Source organism: Pomacea canaliculata, linkage group LG1 (assembly GCF_003073045.1).
Source record: "Pomacea canaliculata isolate SZHN2017 linkage group LG1, ASM307304v1, whole genome shotgun sequence".
Taxonomy (NCBI): domain Eukaryota; kingdom Metazoa; phylum Mollusca; class Gastropoda; order Architaenioglossa; family Ampullariidae; genus Pomacea; species Pomacea canaliculata.
This window is the reverse complement of record NC_037590.1, coordinates 6442747-6468099: the sequence shown is the minus strand read 5'-3', so window position 1 is coordinate 6468099 and position 25353 is coordinate 6442747. Positions and strand designations below refer to the sequence as shown.

At 39.2% G+C, this 25353-nt stretch overlaps 2 protein-coding genes across 11 annotated transcripts in view; both read left to right on the top strand.

Moving 5' to 3' along the window:
* Window positions 1-18241, top strand: part of LOC112563964 — a 32685-nt gene extending 14444 nt beyond the window's left edge. For 6 of the 8 annotated variants that reach the window (XM_025238491.1, XM_025238468.1, XM_025238450.1 and 3 more), the window contains 4 exons: window positions 1433-1529; window positions 2875-3589; window positions 4010-4216; window positions 7166-18241. In XM_025238491.1, coding sequence (XP_025094276.1) covers window positions 2996-3589; window positions 4010-4216; window positions 7166-9331 — 2967 coding nt within the window. In that variant the 5' untranslated portion in view covers window positions 1433-1529; window positions 2875-2995 and the 3' untranslated portion in view covers window positions 9332-18241. The remainder of the gene's footprint in view (window positions 1-1432; window positions 1530-2874; window positions 3590-4009; window positions 4217-7165) is intronic. The other 2 variants (XM_025238459.1, XM_025238509.1) reach the window with 1 other exon arrangement.
* A 3169-nt stretch (window positions 18242-21410) lies between these two features.
* Window positions 21411-25353, top strand: part of LOC112563375 (solute carrier family 15 member 2-like) — a 20133-nt gene continuing 16190 nt past the window's right edge. The window contains exons 1-3 of one of the 3 annotated variants that reach the window (XM_025237309.1): window positions 21411-21649; window positions 22393-22488; window positions 23908-23973. In XM_025237309.1, coding sequence (XP_025093094.1) covers window positions 22425-22488; window positions 23908-23973 — 130 coding nt within the window. In that variant the 5' untranslated portion in view covers window positions 21411-21649; window positions 22393-22424. Of the gene's footprint in view, window positions 21650-22392; window positions 22489-23868; window positions 23974-25353 lie in introns of all 3 variants that reach the window. The other 2 variants (XM_025237327.1, XM_025237319.1) reach the window with 2 other exon arrangements.

Below are 25353 nucleotides of genomic sequence, written 5' to 3'. Positions count from 1 at the left end.
GTTTGTCATCGACAGCTTTGAGCAGATGCTTCCCACAACAGAAAAAAAAATGCACCGTAGAGTTTGTATCAACGGTGTCAGACGATGTCGTGCGGCTGGAGGTCCGTTTGTCCACCCCACACCGCACTTGGGCCCGATCACAGGCACACAAGACAGGCCGCCGCGCTTCCCTGGGCCCGATCACGGACACACAGATGGCAAAGCAGGCCGGTCAGGGCTGGCGACCTTTCTTCATTCATGCGGCCACTCCTGCGTGGAATGTGCACACTTCCTCGTAATGCAGCCGCCACCGAGGCAGGCTGCAGCAGCAGCAGCAGAGAGATCGATCGATCGGAGCCGAGACCTGGTCGCGTCTTCCTAGCGCGATGCACGAGCCAAGCAGCCTTTCATTCGTCAGCGCACTGCGTCGTTCATTCATTCGCTCCTGTTCATTCATTCAGTTATTCATTCACATCTTTTTGTTCTTGAATGCTTGCTCGTACTCAGTTCACGCACGCTCGCCCGCACGCACGTGCAAACACACACGCATGCTCGCCCGGCCACTTTGCTGACCAAGACCCTGTAATCGTGCGCCTCTTACCACCCCTCTCCCCCGACCCCCACCACCCGTGGAACGCTCGTGCCCGTGTGAATGATTTTAATGTACACAGTGCGAGTATCTGTAATGTGTGCGAGCAGTGAAAAGAAAAATCACGAAGATCGATAACTGCCTGTGAACACAGTAAACATTGGGTGATCCTTCCCCCGACAACCTTCCCAAACGAACCGCGAATTAAACATGTGGTAGCAGGTGATGTAAGACCAACCACGCCCTTTTAAGTGTTACCTGTGTGCTCCTGGCCACTCCTGCCAGAAGATGTGGTAGAGTCTTTTATCCATAAAAAATAATAATGCCTTTTATTATTTCTGTTATATTTTTTACATTCAGTGCAAAAACATTTTTCATATGTGTTCTTTTCTCACCAACTGGAACTTGATACAGCTGTTACAGGGGAGGGCTAGGGGAAAGATTTACCCCCTCCCCTGTGTGTTTTTTGCTAGTATTCTAAAATTGATCAACTTGTACTTCCTTGATGGTCTGTTAAGATCAGATGACAAAACACAGGACTATCAAAGCTGAATATCACTGATCAGATAATTCATGCATTAGTTGTCCCCCCACCCACTGCATGAGTCAGATGGTTTATAATGCAATGAAAATACTCAGGGGAACCACCACAAGTACAGTTTACAAGGTGAAAACTAGATCCAAGGAATTTTGATGAACTAGCCTCTCATATGCACAGCTATACCAGAGAAAAAGTGAACAATAGAACAAAAGTGGATCGATTACTACTCAGCTTGACACTTCTCACCAACATCACTATATAGCAAGTTGTGGAAGGACTTTTGTCTACTTTGCCTTGACAACCAGTTTTCTATCTTCTTCCAGGAATAGTTTTGGCCAAGCAATGACTTTCACATATATGGGGCTCATACAGCTGTTTTGTTCCTCATGGAGCAGAGCTGTACGTCCTAGTCATTTTGAGGTGAGTTTCTATCATTCATAGTGGAGAAATCAAAACATAGCATTAGTGCTTTTTTTAAAGTTTTTGCCTGCTACTGTGAGTTCTCCTTTTCCATGGCAACCTCTGTGTAAATTCATTATATTTTTTCATGTTTTTATGGTTTCTTGGTGTATTTATGGGTCTGTGGTTCTGCTGTCTTTACCAAGAAGCATTTTTTGACTTCATGCTTTATTCTTGTTCAGTCAGTAGTTTCAGTTTCCACTAAAGTGTGGATTTTTAAAAACTTTTTTTGCTGTGCTTTTAAAGATGTTCCAGAAATAACAACAGCACCCTTTGAACTTTCTTCCTCTCCCGTCCAGTTCTTCATTGCTGCCGTGACAAAGTGTCTTGCTATATGTGCGTGCAAATACACCTTTACTGACGTACATGCTGGCATTTACATAATCTTCAGTACTCATTAATTCTGTGTGCTAACAGATAAAAGTTGCACATAGTGGAAGAGCTATGTTGTCTTTTGCTATTACTCCATTTCTGTACAGTTTTGTTTTGCAGAATGAAGAAGCCTTCTCTTTTGCTTCCTTGTTTGCCAGTCCTTTGCTTGCTGCTTCCCCTGTAGGTAGCATGAAATATTGGGTAAAATTGACTAGAATTTCTTAACATGTGCCATACCAGGCATATACTATGTTGTTTGACTTTATGCCAAAGGAAAATATTGGGCTTTCTAGAAAGATCATGCTGACATAAAAAAGACTGGCTGAAGCAGTTATTTGCAGCATTGCTGAGCTGAGAGGATGGAATATCTTCAATGCAGATGCAAGCTGGCAAAGGGGATGATCAACATGGTACATACACAATGTGTCAAACAAATTGGCACCAGCTTTCTGGACATTGGATGAGCTTCTACTGTTTGAGATGTATTGTTAGGATAAGGTTTTGTGAATGACAGATGTGTTAAATAAGAAGATAAGCAATCTAATTCTGGATTAATAATCCCTCTCTGTTCACAATATTAGTCATCAGAAATGTGTACTCACCTGTGCACAGAAAGAGGTAAAACCTGTGACATCATGTCGGAACGTGCCTCGTTAATATGGAGCAAGCTTTCTTGATGGCTGTAGCTTTGACCATGTGAACATATCCCTGACCTCTTCGATTAAAACTTTTCTATGCATGTCAATGTCTGAAGGTTTTTAAATTGTGAACAGAATGGTATGATGTGCTCAGGCTTTGGGAATTAGTATCTTGTGACAAGCTTAACCTAGCCATTAAAAAGAAAAAAAATTTGTCCGATGAAAGTATTTCAATTCTGTTAAGCATGTTATACTGGTTTCAGGTTCAGCTGACCATGTCTAATTTTGTTTTGCAGGCATTAAGTCAGGGACTGTAAACATCATGTTTTTCTCCATGAAGACTTCCCAGTCTGTGGCCTCTTCTCCCTGCAAGGCTGAGGTTAAGGGACCGCTGAGCTGGCCAAGCCACCTTCAACCATGATGGGGCGCCACCCACAGGGCTCCTCACAGCATCAGCTTCACTCTGATATAGCACACGACAAGGTTGTCCCACAAGGCCTGGAGGATTTTCGACTTCCAGAACAGCAGCAAAATTCTCAGATTCAGCAAGAAGGTGCAAGGAAAGATGTGTTGACTTTTCCTTTGCAGCATTATCAACATTCTGAGACCTTTATGCAAGTGCAGTGTGAACAGCAAAAAGACTACCATATACCAGAGGGCCAACTTCATGGACATTTTCACTTGTCAGCATCACATACGAGAGTCTCCCATTCAGGCTACCACGAACATCCACTTCCCTGTAAGGCATCAGTCCACCAGCAGGAGGTGAGACATCAACATCAACTAGAGCCACACCACCAGCTGCAACATCAGCAGCAACTCTACTCAAAACCAGCTGTTGAAACTCTTGCATCACAGCAACACCACCAGGCTGAACAGGCTCAGACCTATCAGCCTCAACACCAGCAGCGAGGGGAGAGTGTGACTCCCCAGATAGCTTTTCCCCATCAAACCAAGTCTGAATCAGACTACAACCTCTCCGCCATGCTAGACAAGAAGCCCACTCTGCAGGTAAGGATTGGAAACAGGTTAAGAGTTTCGGTGGGTTTTTTTTTTTGTTTTTTTTTTTTTTATTATTACTATTTGGAGGGGGGTAATTTTGGGAGGGATGTAGATTTTGGGGTTGTGGCATGCTGAAGTTACATATTGGAATAAGTTTCTCACTAATCCTACAGTAAGAAATTTGCATCACACTAATGCTTTGATAGTACAATAGACCAGCATTTTAATAGACCAACACTTCAAGCCTAACATGCAAAAGTACCAGCAGCAGATTTTGAAATGGATGAAGCTTAGTAGGAAATTCATTGGAAGACTGCAGTCAGCATTTGCTGTATTTATATAACAAGAGAAAATATATGCATTTAGAGTAGATGCTGACTTTTACCACACTATCGCATGTCAGTTTATTTGTCCCTTGTGTGTATTCAGGTTATGACTGATTCCCACTCACCAGCAAGTCCAGGCACCACAAGTTCTCCTCACTTCGTTTTTCCTGACATGCACAGCTCTTCACCATCAGGACAATACAGCTCAGTTCCTTTCATGTCTCCCATCAAGCGAGAGGTGAAATGGGAGACAGGCACTCCCCCACGGTCATCTGAAACAGATCCAGTGTTTCCATTTGGTGTTCAGCAGGTAAGCTTGAAGGAAAACGAGTTCAATATAAATTGAATAAAAACCTGTAAAAATTGTTATGTTGAGCAGTATAACTGCAAAACTAGTTTATCCTATAAGTGAAGTGTAAGAATAAAATTCTTGATATTTTTAAGTGATATGGATCATAAGAATATAATGAATTAGCTTTTCAAAATTAGAGCAAATAATGTTATTCTGTCTACAAGTTGCAAGTACTCAAAACGTTTCTCATTTGAAAGGTCAAACAAATTTGTGTTGTCATGTCATACCCTGAATACTCTCGACTAACAAAAGCATCTGGTTTCATCTTCATGTAGACTTCACCTTTTCATCATTACTACAATAACATTACACAAGCATAGCAATAAATCCACATGTGTTTTCTCCAAATACAAATTTTTAAAAGATCAACATTTTTCATTGCAAATTAACAGATGAACCACTCACATTTTACTCTTGTGTGTGGAAAACCACCAGCGCTTAAGAAGGTAGCCATAAGAAAAGTTATGAAGCAGCATGGAATTAGCGACCACAGTGACGTCACCCCTACCACAGGCTAACTGCTGCCTACATAACTACAGAAAAGCAAAGTTGAGATTGCTTCCTGAGCTTACTGACTGTTACACAAAATCTTCACTGTCAACAAGCAGTCAGTTCCATGATAGACATGGCATGATCACAAATCATAACAATCCAAAGAGCTAAATGGATTTATATGACCTAATGCCAGACACTCACAGCTGAAAGCAGACTTGGAACACATAAAGACATTTTGCTCAGTCCACCTGGAAAGAAAAGATAGCCTCCTTACACATAGAAAAAGACACTTAAAAGTTAGGGTGTTTGACCAAGTTGCTGAACAAAGACAACCCAGAGCTGCATCACCCTTCAGACTAGTGATGTCTTTGCCAAGGCAGAGAACACAGCACCACTCTCAAGCAGCTCACGGAAGTCATATCAGGTCCGTACTTTCAACCACCACAGATGGAAACTTCAACCCTGGCATGTGTGGTGTTCTGGGCTATCAAGAGCTAGATGAAATGCTGAAGAAACTGAAAAAGATTTCATATCACAATGAAGTCGCAGATGAGATGCTAGCACACCACAGCTCGAGGCCAACCAAAAAAAAATGGTTTTACTTGCCATCTTTAGTCAACTCTGGTAGACTGGCCAAGTTCCACCAAGGTAGAAAGAAGCCCATGTTACACGAATACCAAAGGAAGAGAATAATATGCAGAAACCATCCAGCTAGCAGTCAGTCTCCTACACTGCATTGAAAATTGAGCCGATCATCAACAGAAGACTTCTCCCACACCTCGAGTTAAGATCACCATTTGCCACAACCCAGTCTGGCTATTGGCAATATTTGTTTAGTTTTGTCCTTGCTACTCCTTGAAGAGCACAGGGCCACAACAATACCTTTCCAGAAGACCTGGTTTTGGGCAGCCCCCCTCAATTTGGCCCATGTAGTTCCTGTGTCTTTTGCCTCAGACGCTATAGTGTTCTTTTCCAAGTCTGCTTTGACCTCCCAACTATCCTTTTTTCCTAAGGGTTCAAGTCAAGTGTCTGCCTGGCAATGGTGTCAGCTGGTTTGCATAGGGTGTGTTCTATCCAGCCCCACGTGCTTCCTGATGTCTTGGCTAGTGGCATTCGGGTTAGTGTTTTCCCCCCACAGAAGGATAATATTAGAGATCATTTCGGGCCATCTAATTCCCATGATATGATGAAAGCATTGGTTGGAAAAGGTCTGGAGCCTGCTGTTGATGGTTTTGTCACTCTCCAGGTTTCAGAACCATACAGTAGGACTGCCTATTGGCGCATTGCAGCACCAAAAGAAAACTCAGCTAGCCCTTCAGATAACTGAAGATGCCTTCCAATAGCAGAGCAAAGTCCTTGCAGTCTTCCTTGACCTGTCCTGTGCTTTTAACACTGGAAAGAGGGGCTGCTTAAACTGTAGGTGGCAGGCATTCAAGGCAACATGGTTAGATGGCTGCATCAATTTAACAGAAAGCAAGAGAGTGTGAGTAGACACAAAGAATTCAACAAGCTTACAGAGGGCATTTAACAAGGTGGGATTGTCTCCCCAACCCTCTTTCCTGTCTACATAAATGACATAACAACCACAGTGCCAAGGAATGTCTCAAACAACCCACTTGCAGATGACTTTGCAGTATAGACACCACAATGCACTGTATTCTAAACATAATATATGGTCAGCAAATGAATAGAAAAATAGGGACTAAATTTCAATGTGTGTCTTAGAAGCTCTTGAAACAAACCAGAAATCTGTCTCGAATTTTAATTTAAAAGAAAATGCTGGGAGTCAATGAATATGGGGTGATACTCTAGCATCCTAAAGTCTACAACGAAGCCAGTGACCTGTCTTTGAGTAATCCTCAACCATATAAAGCACTGCCTAAAGGACACAGAATTTTGTTTTAAAAGAAGTTTTACTTGCATTTTAACATCAAATATATTTTGCATAGTTGGTTAATGCTAGGTGAGACTTAGTTATAACAGTGTTTGTTCTATATTTTCCTCATATTAATAAAGAGGCATTTTTGTCTTATGGCTGTACAAGAACTGCTAAGCTTGCTGAACAAAGGGAGATGATTTATACCTGACCGTTGGTAGATGACCACCATGCACCCAAAAACATCATATGTTGAATGTTTGCTGAATTCATTTTAACTGCCAAGCCTAATGCATTTGTAAAACCCATAACTTAAGAAAAAGAACATCTTAAAGCTGTAATAAGCAGTTTGCATGACAGAAGGAGATGAATGCGACTTTTCCAGGTTAAAATAGAAAATCGTGGATAAGACACTGACCCAGATAAGAATGCTTGTTAACTGTTAACATTTTGCTGATCCAAAGACATAGTAGAATGTGATGATTTTGTTAACAGTGAGTTGATTAATAAATATTTACTCCGTATGCCTATTTCAGCATCATCGAGAGAGAATGCGTATGCTAAGTGGTGACACAGACCACAGTGAGACTCTGGTGGACTCGGAGACAGGTTCAAGCATTCTTGAAGACAGCAGCAGCAGTAGGGAACAGTCTCCCTTCTCTGCCATGGCTGAATCTCTTTCCCTCAGATCACCATCTGATCTTTCCCCATCCCCATTGGCAAGGAGGCCGCTGGAACGACAAGCCATGGTGGTTGTGTCAGAAGATGAAGATCTGGGAGAGGATTTCTGTGGTAGTGGAGGGAGTAACAGCAGGGTTTGCAACACCTGTCCTGGGCAGTTGACTGCTGGTGAGATCCATCACCCATCAAAGTTCAAGAAACGCCTTCATGATCGCTATGTGTCTAGCATGAAGGATCATCTGCATCTCAAAGACAAGGTCAAAGAGGAAATAGGAGAAAGATGCTTTACACCTGGTGATGCGGGAGAAGGAGAGGGTCATCCTCCGGACAATAAGAGGATGGTTTCCAAACTAGAACGAGCTGACAGTCCCTATGCTTCAGAGAGCTCCTTGCCTAAAAGCCCTCGCCGATCTTCATCTGACACGGACAATGTGAGAAAGGATGCTCCAGAGATGGGAGCAAGCAGTGCAGATGAAAGTGATGTCTTTTTGGAACCAACCATGAGGGTTCGCAAGTCCAAGCCCCCATCTCTGCATCAAAGGGAGCCCTTAGACCTGTCAAGGGGTACTTGCTTTTCTCCAAGTTTTCGTTCAGGATCAGTTTCAAGTCCTTTGATAGAACAAGAACACCTAAGTCCAGCCTCAACCTCATCTAAACATTACTCTCCAGTGTTCAGGTCTCCTCATCGCCTCCCATATTCACCTCATGGCTTGTTGTCTCCCCAGTCTCAGTCTCCACTCTGCTCTGTGCCAGAAGGAGGTCGAATCTTCAATTTTAACGTGCCTAGTCCTCTGGAGGGTGTGCACTCAGACTCAGACCTGATCTCTCCCAGTCCCGTGTCTCCACGTTTCTTCACCTTTCCGCCTCAGCCTTCACTAATAAATCCCGAAGTCAATCGCCTGGCTGTATCCCCCAGAGCTTTACCACCTCCATTCTCCTCTGTACACAGCAAGACACTAGGAAGCAGTAGTGCGAGTGTGGAAACAAAATGGGGAGATCCACAAGGGTTTTATGGGAAACGATCACTTTCTGAATCAGACATGACTTACCTTTGCCCAGTATGTGGGCAGGTTTTTCCTACTAATGACAATCTTGCCAAACATATGGCAAAACACCTGCCCACAGAGACCATACGAGCAGGGGATAACAACAAGGTACATTACTGCAAAGTGTGCAACCGATCATTTTCACGTTCTGATATGCTGACCAGACACATGCGTTTACATACAGGGCTGAAGCCCTATGAGTGTGCAGACTGTGGACAGGTTTTCAGTCGCAGTGATCACCTCAACACCCATAAACGTACACACACCGGGGAGAAACCATATCGGTGCCCACAGTGTCCATATGCTGCCTGTCGGCGAGACATGATCACACGCCACATGCGCACTCATGCCAAACGGTCGTCTCGGCGTGGGCGCTACCTTTCTGTTCCAGATGAAGGTGAGCCTCACAGAGGAGGCTCAGTGTCAAGCACAGAGACAACCGACTCTCAAGACTTTTCTGTGGGACACACCTGCTCTGTCTCATCTGTGGACAGCGTAGAATCTGAATCTCTGCCCTCTGTTCGCCATTCTTACATTGGTAGTGCTAGCATAGACAGCCTGCTTTCACCAGACCCTGAAATGATGATGTCTCCCTCTAGTCGCAAGACCTCAGAGGATCTGGAGGAAGGTATGGAAGGAGAAGTTGGACAAGAAAGCACTGACCAAGGTTCCACTCACTACGACCGCTTCATGCGCTATCGCAAAGCTCGTAACTGGTCCACAACTAGCCTTGAGAGTATTGATTCAGAAGAGGCCTTGTACATTCGAGAATCGCTTGGCGATGATCCTTTCCATGATTCAGACCGACCTGGAGGCCTTGACATGGGCAGCGTCAGTGGAGACAAGATGAGAAGCATTATAGGGGAGACCACCCATAGTTCAGCTCCTAGAGACATGGTGGGGTTGGAGGCAGAGAGTTTACAGAAATGCTTCATCAGCCAGGAAGTGAAGGGCAGCAGCACCAGTAGCAGCTAGCAGCCAACAGGACGCTCTGCCACCCCTCTTTTTGATTTTTTTCCTCCAGTCATTGTCCATCCTTCAGAGAACATTACTAGTTGGTGAATCCATCAGTACCCACTACCATTGTCAACAAAAGTGACTTTTGTTCTTGTTATTTCTTAACAGAGTTGAACTGAGGTATTCGTTTAAAGTGTTTTCGCTGTGAACGCATTCAATCATGCTATGCTAAACGAGGCCTATTGTTAACGTAAGTAATTTTTTTGTTGTGGGTTTTTTTTCAATTTGGCAAATGCACTTTTCATCTTAAGCTATATAATTGTTGCATTTTAAGCCGTGGTTCATTCAGACTTAAAAGGTCTTATTATCCAAGAAGAAGATGCCTTAAAAATTGGTTTTAAAAAAATACCATAGGTTTTTAAGGCATGTTTCACCAGCTTGTCAGATACTGGTGATTCCATAGCCTATGTTGTTGTACAGACATTTGCTACTTTTCTTTTTACACATTTCCTGGCAATCTGCTCCATTTCTTGTACAAGAAAATCAGCATCATTATAAGTGCAGGGGTAAGAGAGATTGTATGTTAAGACAGGGAAGTTATTGTCCACTGGAATACAGTTACTAACCTGCTGGAGATATGTACAACCTTTTGTACTGTTTACTGATCTGCAGGCAGTTGACCATGTCTGGTCTTTGTGATGCATTTGACAGTGCTGAATTTCCTCGCATACTTAGCCCTAACATGTTCAGATTCATGTCCATTCACCTATCAAACCTCGTGATGAAGTTTCCGTCTGAATTTTTATGATGGTTTTTAGTTCTCATGGCATTTATTATGGTTTGAAGTTTCTAAACATGAATTTTGTGGTAATATTCTAAGAAAAACGTTTTATCAGTGTCTTATATGCACACCTGCTAGCCTAATATCGGACAGGATATAACTGGCTATATCTGGGCAAAATCCCTTGATTCAGCACAACAGGTGGATTAGGTTTCTACTTTAAGTCATTTAAGCAAAGTTCTATTTACAAATATTTCTCCTTGACTGCCTTCTCTTTTCCCTTGTCCTTACTGCACAAACTGTACAAGAGCCTACTTTATACCGGTGATAAGAAAAGGATTGTACTGGTTGAAACACTTGTGTTTGTCTAAGAGTGATCTTTAATGTGTACTTATAGGCAAATATTATACTTTCAAATTGACTCATGTTAATTCATGGGCTGAATTTGCTTATGCACTTTTTTAGGGAAATGCTTGAACAGGGGATAGGAGTGTTATTTTTGTCTGCTGTCAAATCACCAAAGAGTAAGAAAAAAGAGCTGCTGATATTTAACTTACCATATAGACATTTAGAATAACAGTGTACCACACATAGTGAAGGGTGTCAAGAGATAGGAGGCACAGAATCAGTTTCATTTGCTACAACTAAGTGTAGCATTAGTTTATGACAATGACCAACATTATTAATTCCAGTGTGCAGTTATACTTTGTAAGTGAGCTCAGATCCAAAAATAAGCAAAATAAGTTCTAGTTACAAGATATTGACAAGGACAAGATATTCACACAGCTTGTAATTTATAACACTGGTTGGACCACATAACAAAACTATTGTACAAATATGACTAGTTTTTAAAGTATCTGAAGATCAGTTATCTGTCACAGGAAAGAGAATCCAAGTGCATCAGCAACTGTCAATATTGCAGAGATTAAAAGTTGTAAAGGTTTCTTCTTTACACTGGTTCACCAACCATGATGAAGGGAAGATATAGCAGATTACCTGTTCTTGTAAGCCCAATACAGTATTATGAGTGTTGTATGCTAGGTCTGATTTTTTTTTTAAAGCCAAAACAAAGCTCTTTTTGACATTGTACCGGTGACTCATTCTTTAAACAACTTTTTAAATTCTGGGTTTTAAAGTTGATACCTTTTTCAGCAGTTTTGCAATGCTGGTATGTTTGTACAGTCCAGTTTTTGGAGAACCAACAAAGTACAGTTTATTCCTCAAGCACATGATGCTACTTAATGGAGTTCTTTTTTTCCTGATGGAAAGAGCAAAATGAAATGCTTGGAAATGTTCTACTGCTCATTTGGCAACTCATTACTTTGCATCATGTACTAGCATTTACTGTGTGAGCAGGAAAGATGGCAGGCCTGCATCAGGTCAGTACTGCACAGCAGCACTCAGACCCCATCTTGTTTTTGTGGAGGTGGGGGGGGGGAGTAGCTGCATCTGCGTTGTGCAAGTAAGGGCAATAGTGACTGGTCTGTTTCTTGCTGCTCTTTTTAGAGTGATTGACATTGTCTGGACATTTAAGTATGCAGACATTGTTCAGTAACTTGTGGTAATGGCTTCTTGCATGTATGTGAGAAAGAGAGAGACTGCGTGAAAGAGGGCAGTAATAAATACTCTGTTGTAAAATTATTATTATTTTTGAATTGGTGAACCAAGTAAGAAGAGAGATTGAAAGATGAAATTGTCTAATTGGAGCTGTTCAGTGCCTGTCATACAATATAAGCAGGGTGCTAAGAATATGAAGAGTGGTATCCTTTTGCAGGTTTCTTACTTGAGTGCAGGGAATGTATTTTGCTGGTTTTTCATCTGCTGGGTTGAGGCGTTGTCATCAACATGGAATGCTGCAGTATAATATACTGTATAAACTCATTGCTAAGATCAAGTACAAAGGTCTTTTACTTGTGCTTATACAACATGATAGAAATAGGCTATATCTCTTAGGAAGCCTTCAGCATTCACATACATTGAGATAAAATGGAAAATCTATCACTTTTGTGGCCTAAATAAACCTAGTCACTATCCATGTGTACTCTACATCTTCACCCTAGGCTGCAGGATATCAGTGCAACATAATGTTTGAGGAATGATTTCTAAAAGAGGTTAAAACTGTGAACATTATTAGTTCTGCTTTTTTGACATAAGTCTTGTGGGCAGTTGAACTTGTACTGCGAGATGGAATTGGAAAATGCAATAAGTTTCTTTTGCAGGAGACAAATTCAGAACTTGGGTGTTACCATCCCTGTCTTGGTAGTATGCACTGTATCACTATACCACCAGACCCTCTGACCACAAACAGAGGAGACAATAATAGTAGAATTAGACAACTGAGAAGGAATATGTGAATAATAAAATGAATACCTACCTAAACTGAAGAAGTGGGGCTAAATACAATACTTGTATAAAATAAAAAATTGCAAATTTCAAAATAACAGCATAAAGACTGCAGTAATGAACCCGGTGTATGAATGAAAAATAACTAGCCCGGTGATAATTTTGAATGTAATTGACAAAGTTGTGTTTGTTGTTGTTGAGGCTGAAGATGCTTTTGCTGTGCTTTTTTGGAATATATGCCATCGGTGAACTTGAATTTTATGTAAAGAATATTCTTTTTGATATATTTTGGCTTGGAGCATACACCGATGTCTTTAAGCTAGGACCAGCAGGGTTGACAAATTACCATTTCCAAACACTAATTGTGTTCTGTAGTGCTTGATAAAATTCATGAAATACAGTTTTATTTTTTAGCCTTATGTAACAGTGAGTTTAACTAGGAATAAAACAAGCTGTTGCTGAATCAGTTCCTCACTAAAGTAATTTTTGAATATTTCTCGCCTCTCCATGTCTTATATTCCTCTCCATTTTTACTGCTCTCTCAGAACATTACAGCATCCACCTGTATTCTGTTGCCAATATCAGAACTTTCTGCCTTTGTTTTTCATGCTGAAGGTTTATCGCAGTTACTGCAAAACAGCAGTAGTTGATGAAGACAGCATCGTACTTGTAGCCTTGAAGTAGGCAGCTTCTTAGACTGTTACATTCAATCCGCCTTTGTATCCAGCAAAAAATGTGTGTTTTCTGAGAATATTGTAGCAGTATGTAGATTTATTTTTGGAAGTGTTGTATGGTTACTGTTATGAGAGATATGCAAAACTGCAAACCCCATGTTTCTGTGGTCTGTTTATATAGGTGAAACACACCTGCTTTGCTCACACTGCTCTGCACGCTGTGTCCACTTGTTCTCTAGTTAATTTGTCTTGTCCTCATCAATTTGAATTGATATGTCACATTTGCATGTAGCATTTACTTGCAAAGGAATATCTATAAACACATTCATGAGCATGCAGACAGCCACATATGTCCTCATTTAATTATGCATTTTAACTATCTTAACATAATCAGATTGTTGTCCAGATGTGACCTCTAGGCTGTCCTGTTGTCACATGTCGTGATAAATCCTTAAAACTGGAAAATTTAAGAATGGAACTTGATGCGACTGAACAGTGCACAAAATGGAAAGGCCAGAGGTTGTTGCTAGGTGCAGGTCTCTTTCCAAAACCCTCTTTTCCTGGATTTTCCCAGAATGTTTGAGGGAGGTTCAAATGTTGTACAGTCAGAGTGGAAAGCTATCTAAAGCTGTGCTAAATCCGGTGTTTAAGAATAAACAATTGGAGGTACATGTGTTTGCAGTATTGGTTAACAGACTAACATCAACTGCATGATTGTGTGTGCATGCATGTTTGCATGGGTCCCCATGCATGTGCTTCTATGTTGAAGAAAAAAAGGAGAACAGGCTGTGAATGTTTGAAGGGAACCATGTTGCGGGTTGATCTAATGGATTCCAAGGATGTATATCACTACTCATTTACAGAGGCGACAGCTTTAATATTCTTCATGTTTGCAGTAGCTACATGAAGTTGGTAATGATCTTTCTTAGATTCTTTGTTGATTTACTCATTATAGATTGAGTGAAAGGTAGAAAGATTTATCTTCTGTGAGTGATGACAAGGTCTGAATCGTCTGTGATATGCTTGTAAAGTTTTCTTACTGTCTTAATTCCCTTTCATTGCCTGTTGAGGGATGATTCCCCGACACAAGCATGTTACATTAACATAAAGCTTCTAACATTTATGCTCAAATTGTTTCCACATTGAGTGCCCAGTCATGCATGGATTTCTTTGTCCTCACGAAAGGCGTGGATTTTTTTTTTTTGAAGTGGACCTCTTGTCAAGGCACATGAGTGTTACATGTTCAGATGCTCACTGGTACAGATTGTGATAAGTTTTGTTATTTGAAATAAAACACTAAAAGGTTGGATGTGATGGATTCATTTGCTATGGGGGATTTTTTGTCATGAGCTCATTCGCCAAATTCTGTAGTTAGGAGTCCTTTTATGATAATATTTTCATGTGATTTCTGAACATCACCTCCATGTCTGTTGGCCTAGGTTGGTCCTTGATATCTTCTGCACACACTGTGCATTCTTTGCTCATAAAATGAAAGCAATAATCACTTCGGGGATTACAGTTTCAGAGCATAGGCTGCTTGAAATGCAGTAAATGGAATGTAAGTTTTGTGACAGGCCTAGAATTTTGAAGTATGCTCCTTTTTTTTTTTTTTTAAAAAAAAACAAAAAAAGGTCTTTAAACATTTGGTAAATGATGATAAAAATATTCAGATGCTTTGTACGTGTATTTTTATGATAAAGTGAATAGATGCTGATGAGTAAGAGCTTCTTTGCTGCCTTAAAACTGGATACATCAGTCATGTGCATGTGAGTTGGACAGAAACTTTTTGTCTCAGATCTTTTATGACTATTTCTGGATTAAAACTCAGCTGCAGCTGGTTAGAGCCTTTGGAGGATGTTGCACTTAGATAAGAATCAAATATAAAGTATCATCTTAAAGAAAAAGTTTTACTGTAATGATCAATATCAGCTTCATCTTTCATCTACATTAAAAAAATGAAAAGTATTAGCAAAAGCTTAGGACTTAAAACCAGCAGAAATGTTCATTTTCAATTTACTGATAAATGTGCAAATATATCAGGAACTAAGAAGTAGTTTGTAGGTTCTGCAACCTGATGGTTAGTGCTCTCACCTTTCAGAACAGGTTGCTAGTTCAAGACCTGATAAAACCTGTGGCTGGAAAATTTCCCCTTAATGCTGTTCTTAACCAAATAAATATGGATAGACATTTGAACAAGTTTGATTTTTTTTTTTTAATTTATGAAACTTGTAAAGTGCACTGATACCATGAAAACATTTTGAGCTACTAGGAAGTGATTATGTCATTTTAAAAATGTGAGTTAAGTAGCCGCTTGAAACCACTTGAAGAGGCAGCTGGACAGAACAGAAGGGGAGAGCGTTCCAAGAATACTTGGTCAAATGTTTGTCCATATTAGTCGGATTTAAATTACAGCTCTGAATAAGTTCTATCCAGCATGTGGGTGCATGATTTATCAGGGACAGTGGAAGCAAAGAATTTGATTCTGCTTTCCATGTGTCATTTCCTTGACACAGTAAACCACTTACAACTGTCTCTTTGGCCATTAGGCAATTGTAGCCTTGTTTTCTTTTTTAAGAGTGCACAAGAGATTGTAAATAAAGAATATGGCACATAATATCTTTTTGAGTTCAACATCAAGGAACTTTTGGTTACATTCACAGATATCTTTTCATGCAAGACTAGTATATCACCTAATTAGGCACAAAGGCAGTAGCACAAACCATCATAAAACTTACACTTGAAAAATTGGTAAGTAGTAACATTTTAAGTGCCCATTTCATAAAGTTGGCGGCCTTAGTTTGAAAGGGAAATGGTTAGTGATAATGCTGACCACACAGTCCTTTATAGATAACGATATAGCAAACTGAGACTGCTAGTAGTGCCCACTGCATGCTTGTGAGTTATTTTCCTTTGTCTCCAGATGTCTGTATTTGAAATTATTGAAAAATAAAAAAGAAACTAGGCTGAAAACTGTATGCTGCATTTTGTTTAAACTTCATTTCCCCCACACCACCACCACCCCTAATCACACCTATTTGGATGACTTTTAGTTTCAGCATGTGAACAAAGCTTGTATTCAGTAAAGCAAGTTTTTGATCTGAAAATTATTTTAAAGAGCCTCCCAAAGAATTTGCATTTGATTTGAGAGTTACAAGTTTCCAGATACTTTAGGTTGGTTTTGTGAAAACTTTTTAATGTTTCTGAGAAAGTTTTTTTTTTTTTTTTAAAGTGTTGCCTTTAATGATGTGTCATTGAGAATAAGTCATGCAACATGATGATCATGCCCAAAGCCAGGAGGACACACTTGTTGATCGTTCTGCTTTTTGTATCTGGGTAGGCATGTGCAATGTTTATGATAAGGGATCCTAGTTGAATGCCTGTCTGAAATAGTGGTGGATGAAGTGCGTGCTGTGTTTTCTGCATGTTTGCATTCTTTTGGCAGGGACTTTGTTGCTGTGCTGTCTGGTTCAAAAGCCTCTAGACATGTACAAATGAAACAAATCTTTCTGTTCTTTCTTTTCACAAGTATAAACCTCTTTGGTAGCCAATATAAAAAGCTTGCGCCAAGCTTCAAATGTTCACTGTTATGTGTTGATAGTTGCATATCTCACTATATTTGTTTGTGAATACATCATAAAAAGCAGCAGTAGTGTTTCTTATCCTTATTAAAGCGGATGTGTTTATAGAATCAGTGAAACTTCCTTTGATAAGCCTCTTGGGTTTTTATTGTTCAATGGTTCACTTGCTTGTTTGCAATCATAGCAATACAGTGCATTATCCAGTGTTTCTTTTTGTGCATTGAGTATTTGTACTTGTTACCATTAGTAACACTTATAGCTTGGTAAAGATACTTGATTATTGGCAAAGTTGGACTGGCTTTGGTGTGTATTTTAGTTGTCTGCAATGTTTAGTCTGGTAAGCACATTTGTTACCTATTATATACTAAATGTAAATCTGTTACAGTGCATTCACCATGTCTGCTTGCAATGATGGTTTTTGCTTGTGTTCCATTCCAGGAGGGAGGAGTGGTCATTTTGAATTCAAATTCTGTAACTCCCACTTTCCATCCTTTGAATCTACATTTTAAGTTTGAAAAGTTTGTAGATATTTGAAGATTAATGAGCAAAGCTTTCCAAATATGATTACTGCTGCTTTTAGATTTTAGAAAGTGTTTTGAACACTCCATTTGTCTGATCACTGTAAACTGACATACTCAAGTTTGTATGCATCCATCATAGTCTTGAAATCTGTACAGCACATCAATTTATATTTTTGTATTTTTACAAATACTTATCAGAAACTAGCCCTTTAAGGAACTGCAGAATTTATTTCAACAGCACACTCAGATCATTTGTGTAAACATCACGATTTATCTCAAGATTTCCTTTGCCAGACCTTCAAGTCTGGGTAGTGTGGTATTTCCGGGGTAGTTATTTCTGGATTTGCATGCATGTGTAGATCCTTAGAATTAGACTAATATGTATGAAACGGGGAAAACAAAGAAAATATTGCATGATAATTTCCACTACCTGGCTGTGCATTCATTTTTGTCCATGATGCACAGACATGCAGCTTAATGGCTCTGAAGCCATTTAAAAGATGGTGCATATTTGCACATTAATAATCATTTTGAGGACTTCTTAGATAGGTCATATAAAATGTGTTTATAAAAAAATATTTTGTTCATTCCTCATTTGCAGATGTAACTTTATGTCATCAAATGATGAATGTTTTTACTCTACAATTTTTATCTTTGTTGACCCTATAAGCACCGGGTGGGCATGTTGTTGTAAACAATTAATGTATACAATAAAGTGAAGTGACAATTTTTTAAAACTACCTTCCAAAAAAAAAAAAACACATAAATGTAATGCTTTTGGGTACAGTTATCACTTGCACCTGAGTTTAAACCCCTTTAAAGCATTTGATACTTGTACATGTCTTTTTTTATGGTGGATGTAAAAAAAAAAAAAACAATGGTCAGTTTGATCATCGTAATGTCATTGTTGTCTGGTGATTTGGATACCAGAGCTGTTGTTATTTGTAATGCAGTCTCATTCACTGTGACGTAAAGGCAGGTGTTCAGTCTTGAATCTTGAATTAAAAAAAGAAAAGAAATCATTAACAAAAGCTGTCTAACTGCTAATTTGAATGGTGTTATGTCAGTATTATTTCTTCTATTTTGTGTTGGGATTTTTTTTACATAGTTTTTAACCTGCAAAGCATAGAAAATACAATTATTATTGTGACAGACCTACGGAAGTACAACATACCAGAACCAGCACCTAAAAACGTACGAAGGTTTCCAAAATTGCTCCCTTCACTGGAACATTAAGAAAAAACCAAAATCATCGACTCTGCTGGGTCCCCTGCCATTACAGAGAAAGAGCTGGAGGCGAGACGTCACGTCCTCTGCTTTCTCCAGTCGATACCCAAATCCGACACTTCAAAATCAAATACTAAATTTGGCACAACTTTCTTACATTGTAACACCCCACCACCATAAGTATGTAGCAATATGAATCGTTGAAGCGAGGCATGCGAAGAGAATGTACTGAACCTAACAAGAAATAAAATACTACAAAGTTAAATTTAACAGTTGATAAACAAATGAAACGTTTAGGTTCAAGTTATTATAGCTTGCAAGCGATGTGGATAGTGGACTATTTTTGTTTGATATCCCTGCGCGAGTGGGTGTTTGATCGTCTGCTAAAGAGTAAATACAGGTCAAATTTAAATAAAAACAACATGAAAAAGCTAAACACATACAACTCACGCTTTATTATTGGTTTTGATTTAGTAAAATACCACGAAAATGTCTGCTAATTCATTCAACAACACTAGAAGATCCATAGTTTCTACGCATGAGCATGCCTCGCTTCAACGATTCATATTGCTACATAGGCAGAGGTATGCAAAACAGTGACGTCACTCGATCTCAGTCGCCCACCATCCTGCTCCACACTCGACCCTAATCTAAACCGATGAAGAAAAAAACAACCTAAACTATCGCTTTCACGCGGTTCGTTCAGGGTACACAAGTCTGCGCCTCAATCCGTACCCACTTTTGAAAAACCGACCTTCGCTCCCATCTAGTCAAATAGCATCAGCCGGAGATGGCTGCCTGACAAAGCTTGAAGAAATATTGTTTTTACGGAAGTGACTTGCCATATGGCGGAAATGACCCATAGACTCCTGCGCGTGCGCACTTCAAGTTGACGGCTCAGCCCAGCTGCTGAAGCATGGCAGAGAAGAAACAGCTGTACTTGTCCAAAGAGTGGCCCATTAAATGGATGCAATCTCTTGTAACAGCAAACAGTGCCATAAATACATAACCATTAGCCTAATCAGCCATCCAAACTAAGTCATGCTTAAAGACCAATCTGATTTGTTTGAGGTGGGTGTTTTTTTTTTAAAAGATATCGGTAGACATAAATTTAAGGCGTTATGAAACTTTAAGCTGTATAAATGTTAACCTCCACATCCGTTATTATAATTATTAATCATCCAGTAACAAAATACGCGATTCGCACCTGGGATCAGCAAGCACCTTTCACAACGTTTCAACAGCAGTCAACACTAAACAGAGAGAATGATCGATCGAGCGACATTTCGGATTATTCGGACACTTAAAATCTGCATTTGTCGAGCTATATAGTAGCAGTTTTTCAGAACCGGAGGACACTATATATTCCACAAATAAAACGGGTACATGTCTGAGCCCGAGAGTTCCTTATAGTTTCTAACACATCGGAGGCACACCGCGATTATATGGTGATGGCGACCACGAACGACTCTCGCATTAATATCTCCAAAAAAACGTGCGAAACGCATTTGGCAGCTGTGTGGCTGGAATGGTGCATGGAAAGGATGAGGAGCAACGATGCAATCAACCAGGGCTTCTGCTTACGCAAAAAAATTGCGTACAGTACGCATTAAAAGTTCGGAGGACACCTTCAATTTTCGTCAATGGGGTCCCCTTCAAATTTGGGCGAAGAACAGGAACCCCTTAAAAATCTGAAGAAGGGGTCCCTGGGACCCCAAAGAATTTAGCCTTAGCAGAAGCCCTGCGGCTGCAATCAATTATTTGAAACAATTCTCTGCTCGAAGAAGAATGCTCCAGTTTGTGATTGAACTCACTGAAGTAATTTTGCGATGGTGATCATAGTTATAGGCGCTTTAATTGTTCTATCCGTCAGTCTAAGTCTCTCTTGTGCTCTTAAGCAGGCGTTCAGTACAGCGTCTGGCCTTCCTTGCGTTTCTCATTCAGAAGTGAGCCAGGGAGCAGAGGGGCGATAAATGATGCAGCGGGTGGTGAGAGGAGCGTGGCAGTCACGCCGAGAACGAATTAAGTCTCTCATTGCAGACAGTGACTAAATCATGTTTTCACTACCAATTTCAAGGCAAAGATGTCAGGTCTGAAGACACTTAGACCGATGCAAGCCAAGTTCCGAGATGTTATTGTTTGCTTTACAGGACCAGGCTTATCCATTTGAAGATGGAAGGATACGGGGAAGCGGTCAGATATAGCAGAACATCTGAAATAGAAAGGTTGTTTATAAAGCGCTAGATAGGTCTTCTCGCACTATCAACCAGTCTAGATTATATATGGTTCCAAATCATGAATTTGGTTCCAATTGAGTGTCGGGTGTTTAATCAGCTGCACTATATCCGTGACAGAATGGATGCAGGGGCGGCCTTCGGCATGTGCAAGCTGTGCCCTTACACTTACAGGGCCGCCACGCCAATATATAAAATAGAAAGAGAAAAAAACAATACAGCTGACGGCAATATGGCCGTAAAACACTGTTTCTTGTTAATAAGTATGCTGTATTTATCAATGTTGCTAGATTTGGAGCAGTATAAGCTATATATAGGTATAGTATATTAATCCCCGGCCGCTCCAGGTGTTTGGACGATATGAGTCATAATTAAGTTCAAGTCACCAAGTATGACGAAAAAAAGATGAAGATGTATACTGATCGAGGAGCTTTGTAAACTAGTCATAGAAAACAGAGTCAGATACCTATATAGACTCAAATAAAGTACATATATAGCTATCTTAATGTTTATATATGATGTACTTCAATTCGTTTCGGGGTGTTTTTTTGTTTTTTTGGGTTTTTTTTTTGTGTGAAGTAAATTAAAGTAAAGATTTTTGTAAGTAAAAAAAAACTAAAGTGAATGGAATTTTAAAAGTAAAAAAAAATATTAAAACCTTCATGCTGTGTTAATATTATATTGTAAGCTTCTAATTTATTTTTGTTGTTCACGGAACGGAACACTGTCAAGGGAGATAACAAAATCCCAGTGTGTACAGGGAAGGGAGGCTATCAGCACCCTGTGCTATCTTCGCTATCACTAAAGTAACGGTATCTTCTTAGTTAAGAGCACAACCTACGTTCATTGCTTGCTTCAGTTGCTTCTACATTTCGTTTATCATTGTGCAAGGAACATTATAGCATTGTAGTGTGGAAAGCATAACGATTTCTTCGAAATGGAAAGCTACCATATGTGAACATCTGTCATTAGTATTTAGTAAGTTATTTTGCTACAAATGTGTTCCTGGTGCTTGTTTTCCACTAACGTGTTTTTACATTCAGAATAAATGTTATTTAATCAAAATAATGAATTTAAAAGAACTAGACTCCATACGCTATTCATAGTTTAGTTTTTGGGGTTTTTTGTGTTAATGTCAGTAAAGTTTTTTAACAAATGGAGTTTTGCTTGAGTGTTTAACGATTATAAGATAAGACTTTATTCCAGAGGGTAATTCGAGGCAGCTCAATAAAAAAGCACAAAAAAATAACACAATATGTTACCACAATATGTTACCACAACATATTTGTATCCGCCAGACTCATTATACGTTCATGGTTCAGATAGCTCCATTCATTTTGCTTTTCATCACTTTTTAAGTTGAGAGTAAATCCAACTGGAGTGCGTTTAAACGTGATACACTTCATTAGTTACAGGACAGCATCTGTTTCAACCCTTTTTTTTCAATTTAATGCTTCATAAGGAAGATAAATATTTTCTGCACCTTGGCTCTAAAATAATTACATACTATCTTCCACAAAACCTGATCCTAAAATAGCTGATGTTAGTGATATGTAACTAGATTTTATTTATTTTTTTTTAAAGAACATTGTGTTATCTTTTGAACATCCTTGCAACTGAGCAGTTAAACTGTACCTATATGGTCTCCCTCAATAGGCATACATATACATACACATGCTTGTGATTACTAATTTTGATTGACTATACATTACACCTTTCAGATTGCCAAAAGAGTGTTTATAATTCAAGGAAGATGAATAGTGGAAACTATGGCGCCACAGAAGGTCAGAATAACTCTCAAAGCTTTGAAAAAAAAGGTGAGTTCAAGATTGTTTCTTTTGTTTTTCCACTGTCTTTTCATGATCATGTCAAGGTTTTATTAAAGAATTTTTTAATACTAAACAATACTTAATGACTGAAAGGGGGTTGGTGTATATAAAGAAAAATACTTGCCTAATGACTGGTCATGCTCAGTCCATCATCTTCATATTGGCTGCTAGAAAACGTGCTTTTTAGACTCACAGCTAATATGACAGTCATCTTACAAACTTTTAATTTATTTTTTTTTTCTTTTGGTTATTATCTGCTTAGCAAGGTTAGTGTTATTTGCTGTTGGTTTGTACTCAGAATATGTGTGCAAGCTGCAGGACTAATTTACTGCAAAGAAACTTTTTTTTTCTATTGTTATACAAATTTTGTCTTGTTAAACATTAAACTTTATGACTTTACGTATCCCAGAAGGTAATTAAAATTTAATTAAAGTGATAATAAACTATATTTAAATAAAAACAAATACTTATCCCAGAGGGTAATTAAAAAGTAATTAATGTAATGATATAATATTTAAATAAAAGCTATGAAATGAAATATAAGTATATATAGCAATTAACTACATATATTGAATATAACAATACACTTCATTTTTTTTTTGCCTCTGTTCCCCTTATGTTGTGACAACTCCGTTGTAACAGGTCATGGCTACTGGTCTGTGCATATCACCATCATTAAAGTTAGTTTGTAAAGACCTCTGCTTTATGCTGTTTCAAACACGATTAGACAGAGAAAGAAGACAATATTATTAATAATAAAGAGTATTTGAAAATATGCATATCCCTGCTGAACAATGAGTTCAGTGGACTGGACCAAAAAAAGAGAGTACAATACAAAGATAAAGAAAAGGGAAAGTGGGATCATCTTGTGAAAAGAGAGAACAGTAGAGGGCTTAAGTTGACCATTCAGCCTTGTGATTTCACAGTCCAAGAATTCAGAAAAAGTGCTGTTCTGACCTGCATTCTGTGAAAACAATGTCATTATCATATGATAATATTAAAAAGTGATGTAGGTATGTAGTGGACTGTGTACTCCAAGAAGGATAGTGTCTTCATACAGCATCAACCATAATTTGTTGCCCATATATATAGGCAAAGATGTACAGTTTGAAATGCAGTCTCAGTCTTATTAAGCCTTTAACAGTTTTTTTTATCATGAGCTTATTTCATTTTTATTGTGTGAACTATTAATTGTGGCTGTATGTTTTGGATTCAATATTTTGTCTTGAAAGCATAAGTGATTTCTCACGATGCTTTTTGTTTGTTGTTGGTTTCTGTTTTTAATCTAAGAAAAATTTGCAAAGGAAGAGATTTCACTCTGAGGGGGATTACTTTGTTGATTTTTAAGTGTTATATTTCATGCCTCAGTTCTTCTCTCCTCTTAATGCTGCTTGGATTGCGATCTAGCCAAGATGTTGGAAAGTGATCAGGATGAAGATGTACTTTTTGATGTTCCTGGCAGGCAGGGGGAAGGTGGGTGTTCAAAAATTCCTTTTCACTCCACCACAGGTGGCTTAATGTCAGCCATCACCCCTATTCCATCTCATGGCTTGCTGTGGGGAGGAATGTACACCTGTTGAGTTGTGTGTGTACACGTGTGAGTGCGTGAGACAGATATTGTTCAGCTTATTGTGTCTGCATGCGTTGAGCTTGCTGCTTGCAGGGGCTATAAAATGCTTTTATTATTATTATGATTACTGTTGAGAGTGCCTTAATAGTTGCATGTTTAAGAGCAGACCTGGGCAAACGCCGACCCGCGGGCCGGATCCGGCCCGCTTCCTGTCTCTGACCGGCCCGCCCGCTGGCCCGCCCGCTGGCCTGCCCGCTGGCCCGCCCGCCAGTATATATACTATGTATACAGTATTGGGTAACACTGAGTTAACTATATTAGTCCGGCCCTCTAGAACCATCCCAGTTTCTCATGCGGCCCCTTGGGAAAATTAATTGCCCACCCCTGTTCAAGAGTATTGTTTTGTCCCCAATTTATTGTGCGTATTGGTTTGTTATGGTGATGCTAATTAAGTTTGTTGAATTTTTGAATTTCTCTTAATTACTTGAGCTCAATGTAATTTTTCCTGGCCTTTTTCCATATTTTAAAAAAAGTTTTATGCTTTGAATCAAGAGATAACTGAAGGGTCAATCTGAGAATGTGGGAAGGTAATTTGTATGGGTGATTAATGTGAGCTAAAGTTGATGTAAGAGAATGCACACCTGCACAGATACATTGATGTGTGAATTTAAGACCACGGTTCTCAACCAGTGGTATGCGTACCCATTGTGGTACGGCAAGGGTTTGCAGGGGTACGCAGCGACATAAATAAGCACACACCATCATGAAGATAAGTTCTTTTACGAGCGAACTTACTTGCAAGAGGTACCCACGGAATACATTCACCCTTTGGAGGGTACAGTCAGGAAGAAGGTTGAAAATCTCTGATTTAATCTCTGAAATTCTATTTTGTTGAGATGATGATGATGATGATGATGATGGTTATATGATGAGTCTGTATTTTTTAGTTATTATCTGTATTTGTACGCCAAAGGAACTTGGGGAAAAAAGAGTGCACCCACTTTCAGATGTGAATCCACCTATGCATGCGTTTCCCTTCCTTACCCATATAGCTCAGAATGAAGATTAATATTTGCCCTTTAATGTCATATAAGCGTCTCTATCAAAATTAACTTAAGCTTTCAATGTTTAATGTCATGGTTTGCTTATTGTATGAAAAGAATCACTGGTGTATCTTTATCTCTGCTGTTGTCATTAAAATTAACAATAAATGTGCTATTTTATATTGTATCTACATTCTAATGCAGACTTTGTTTTAAAAAGGCAAAATTAATTGTTAATGC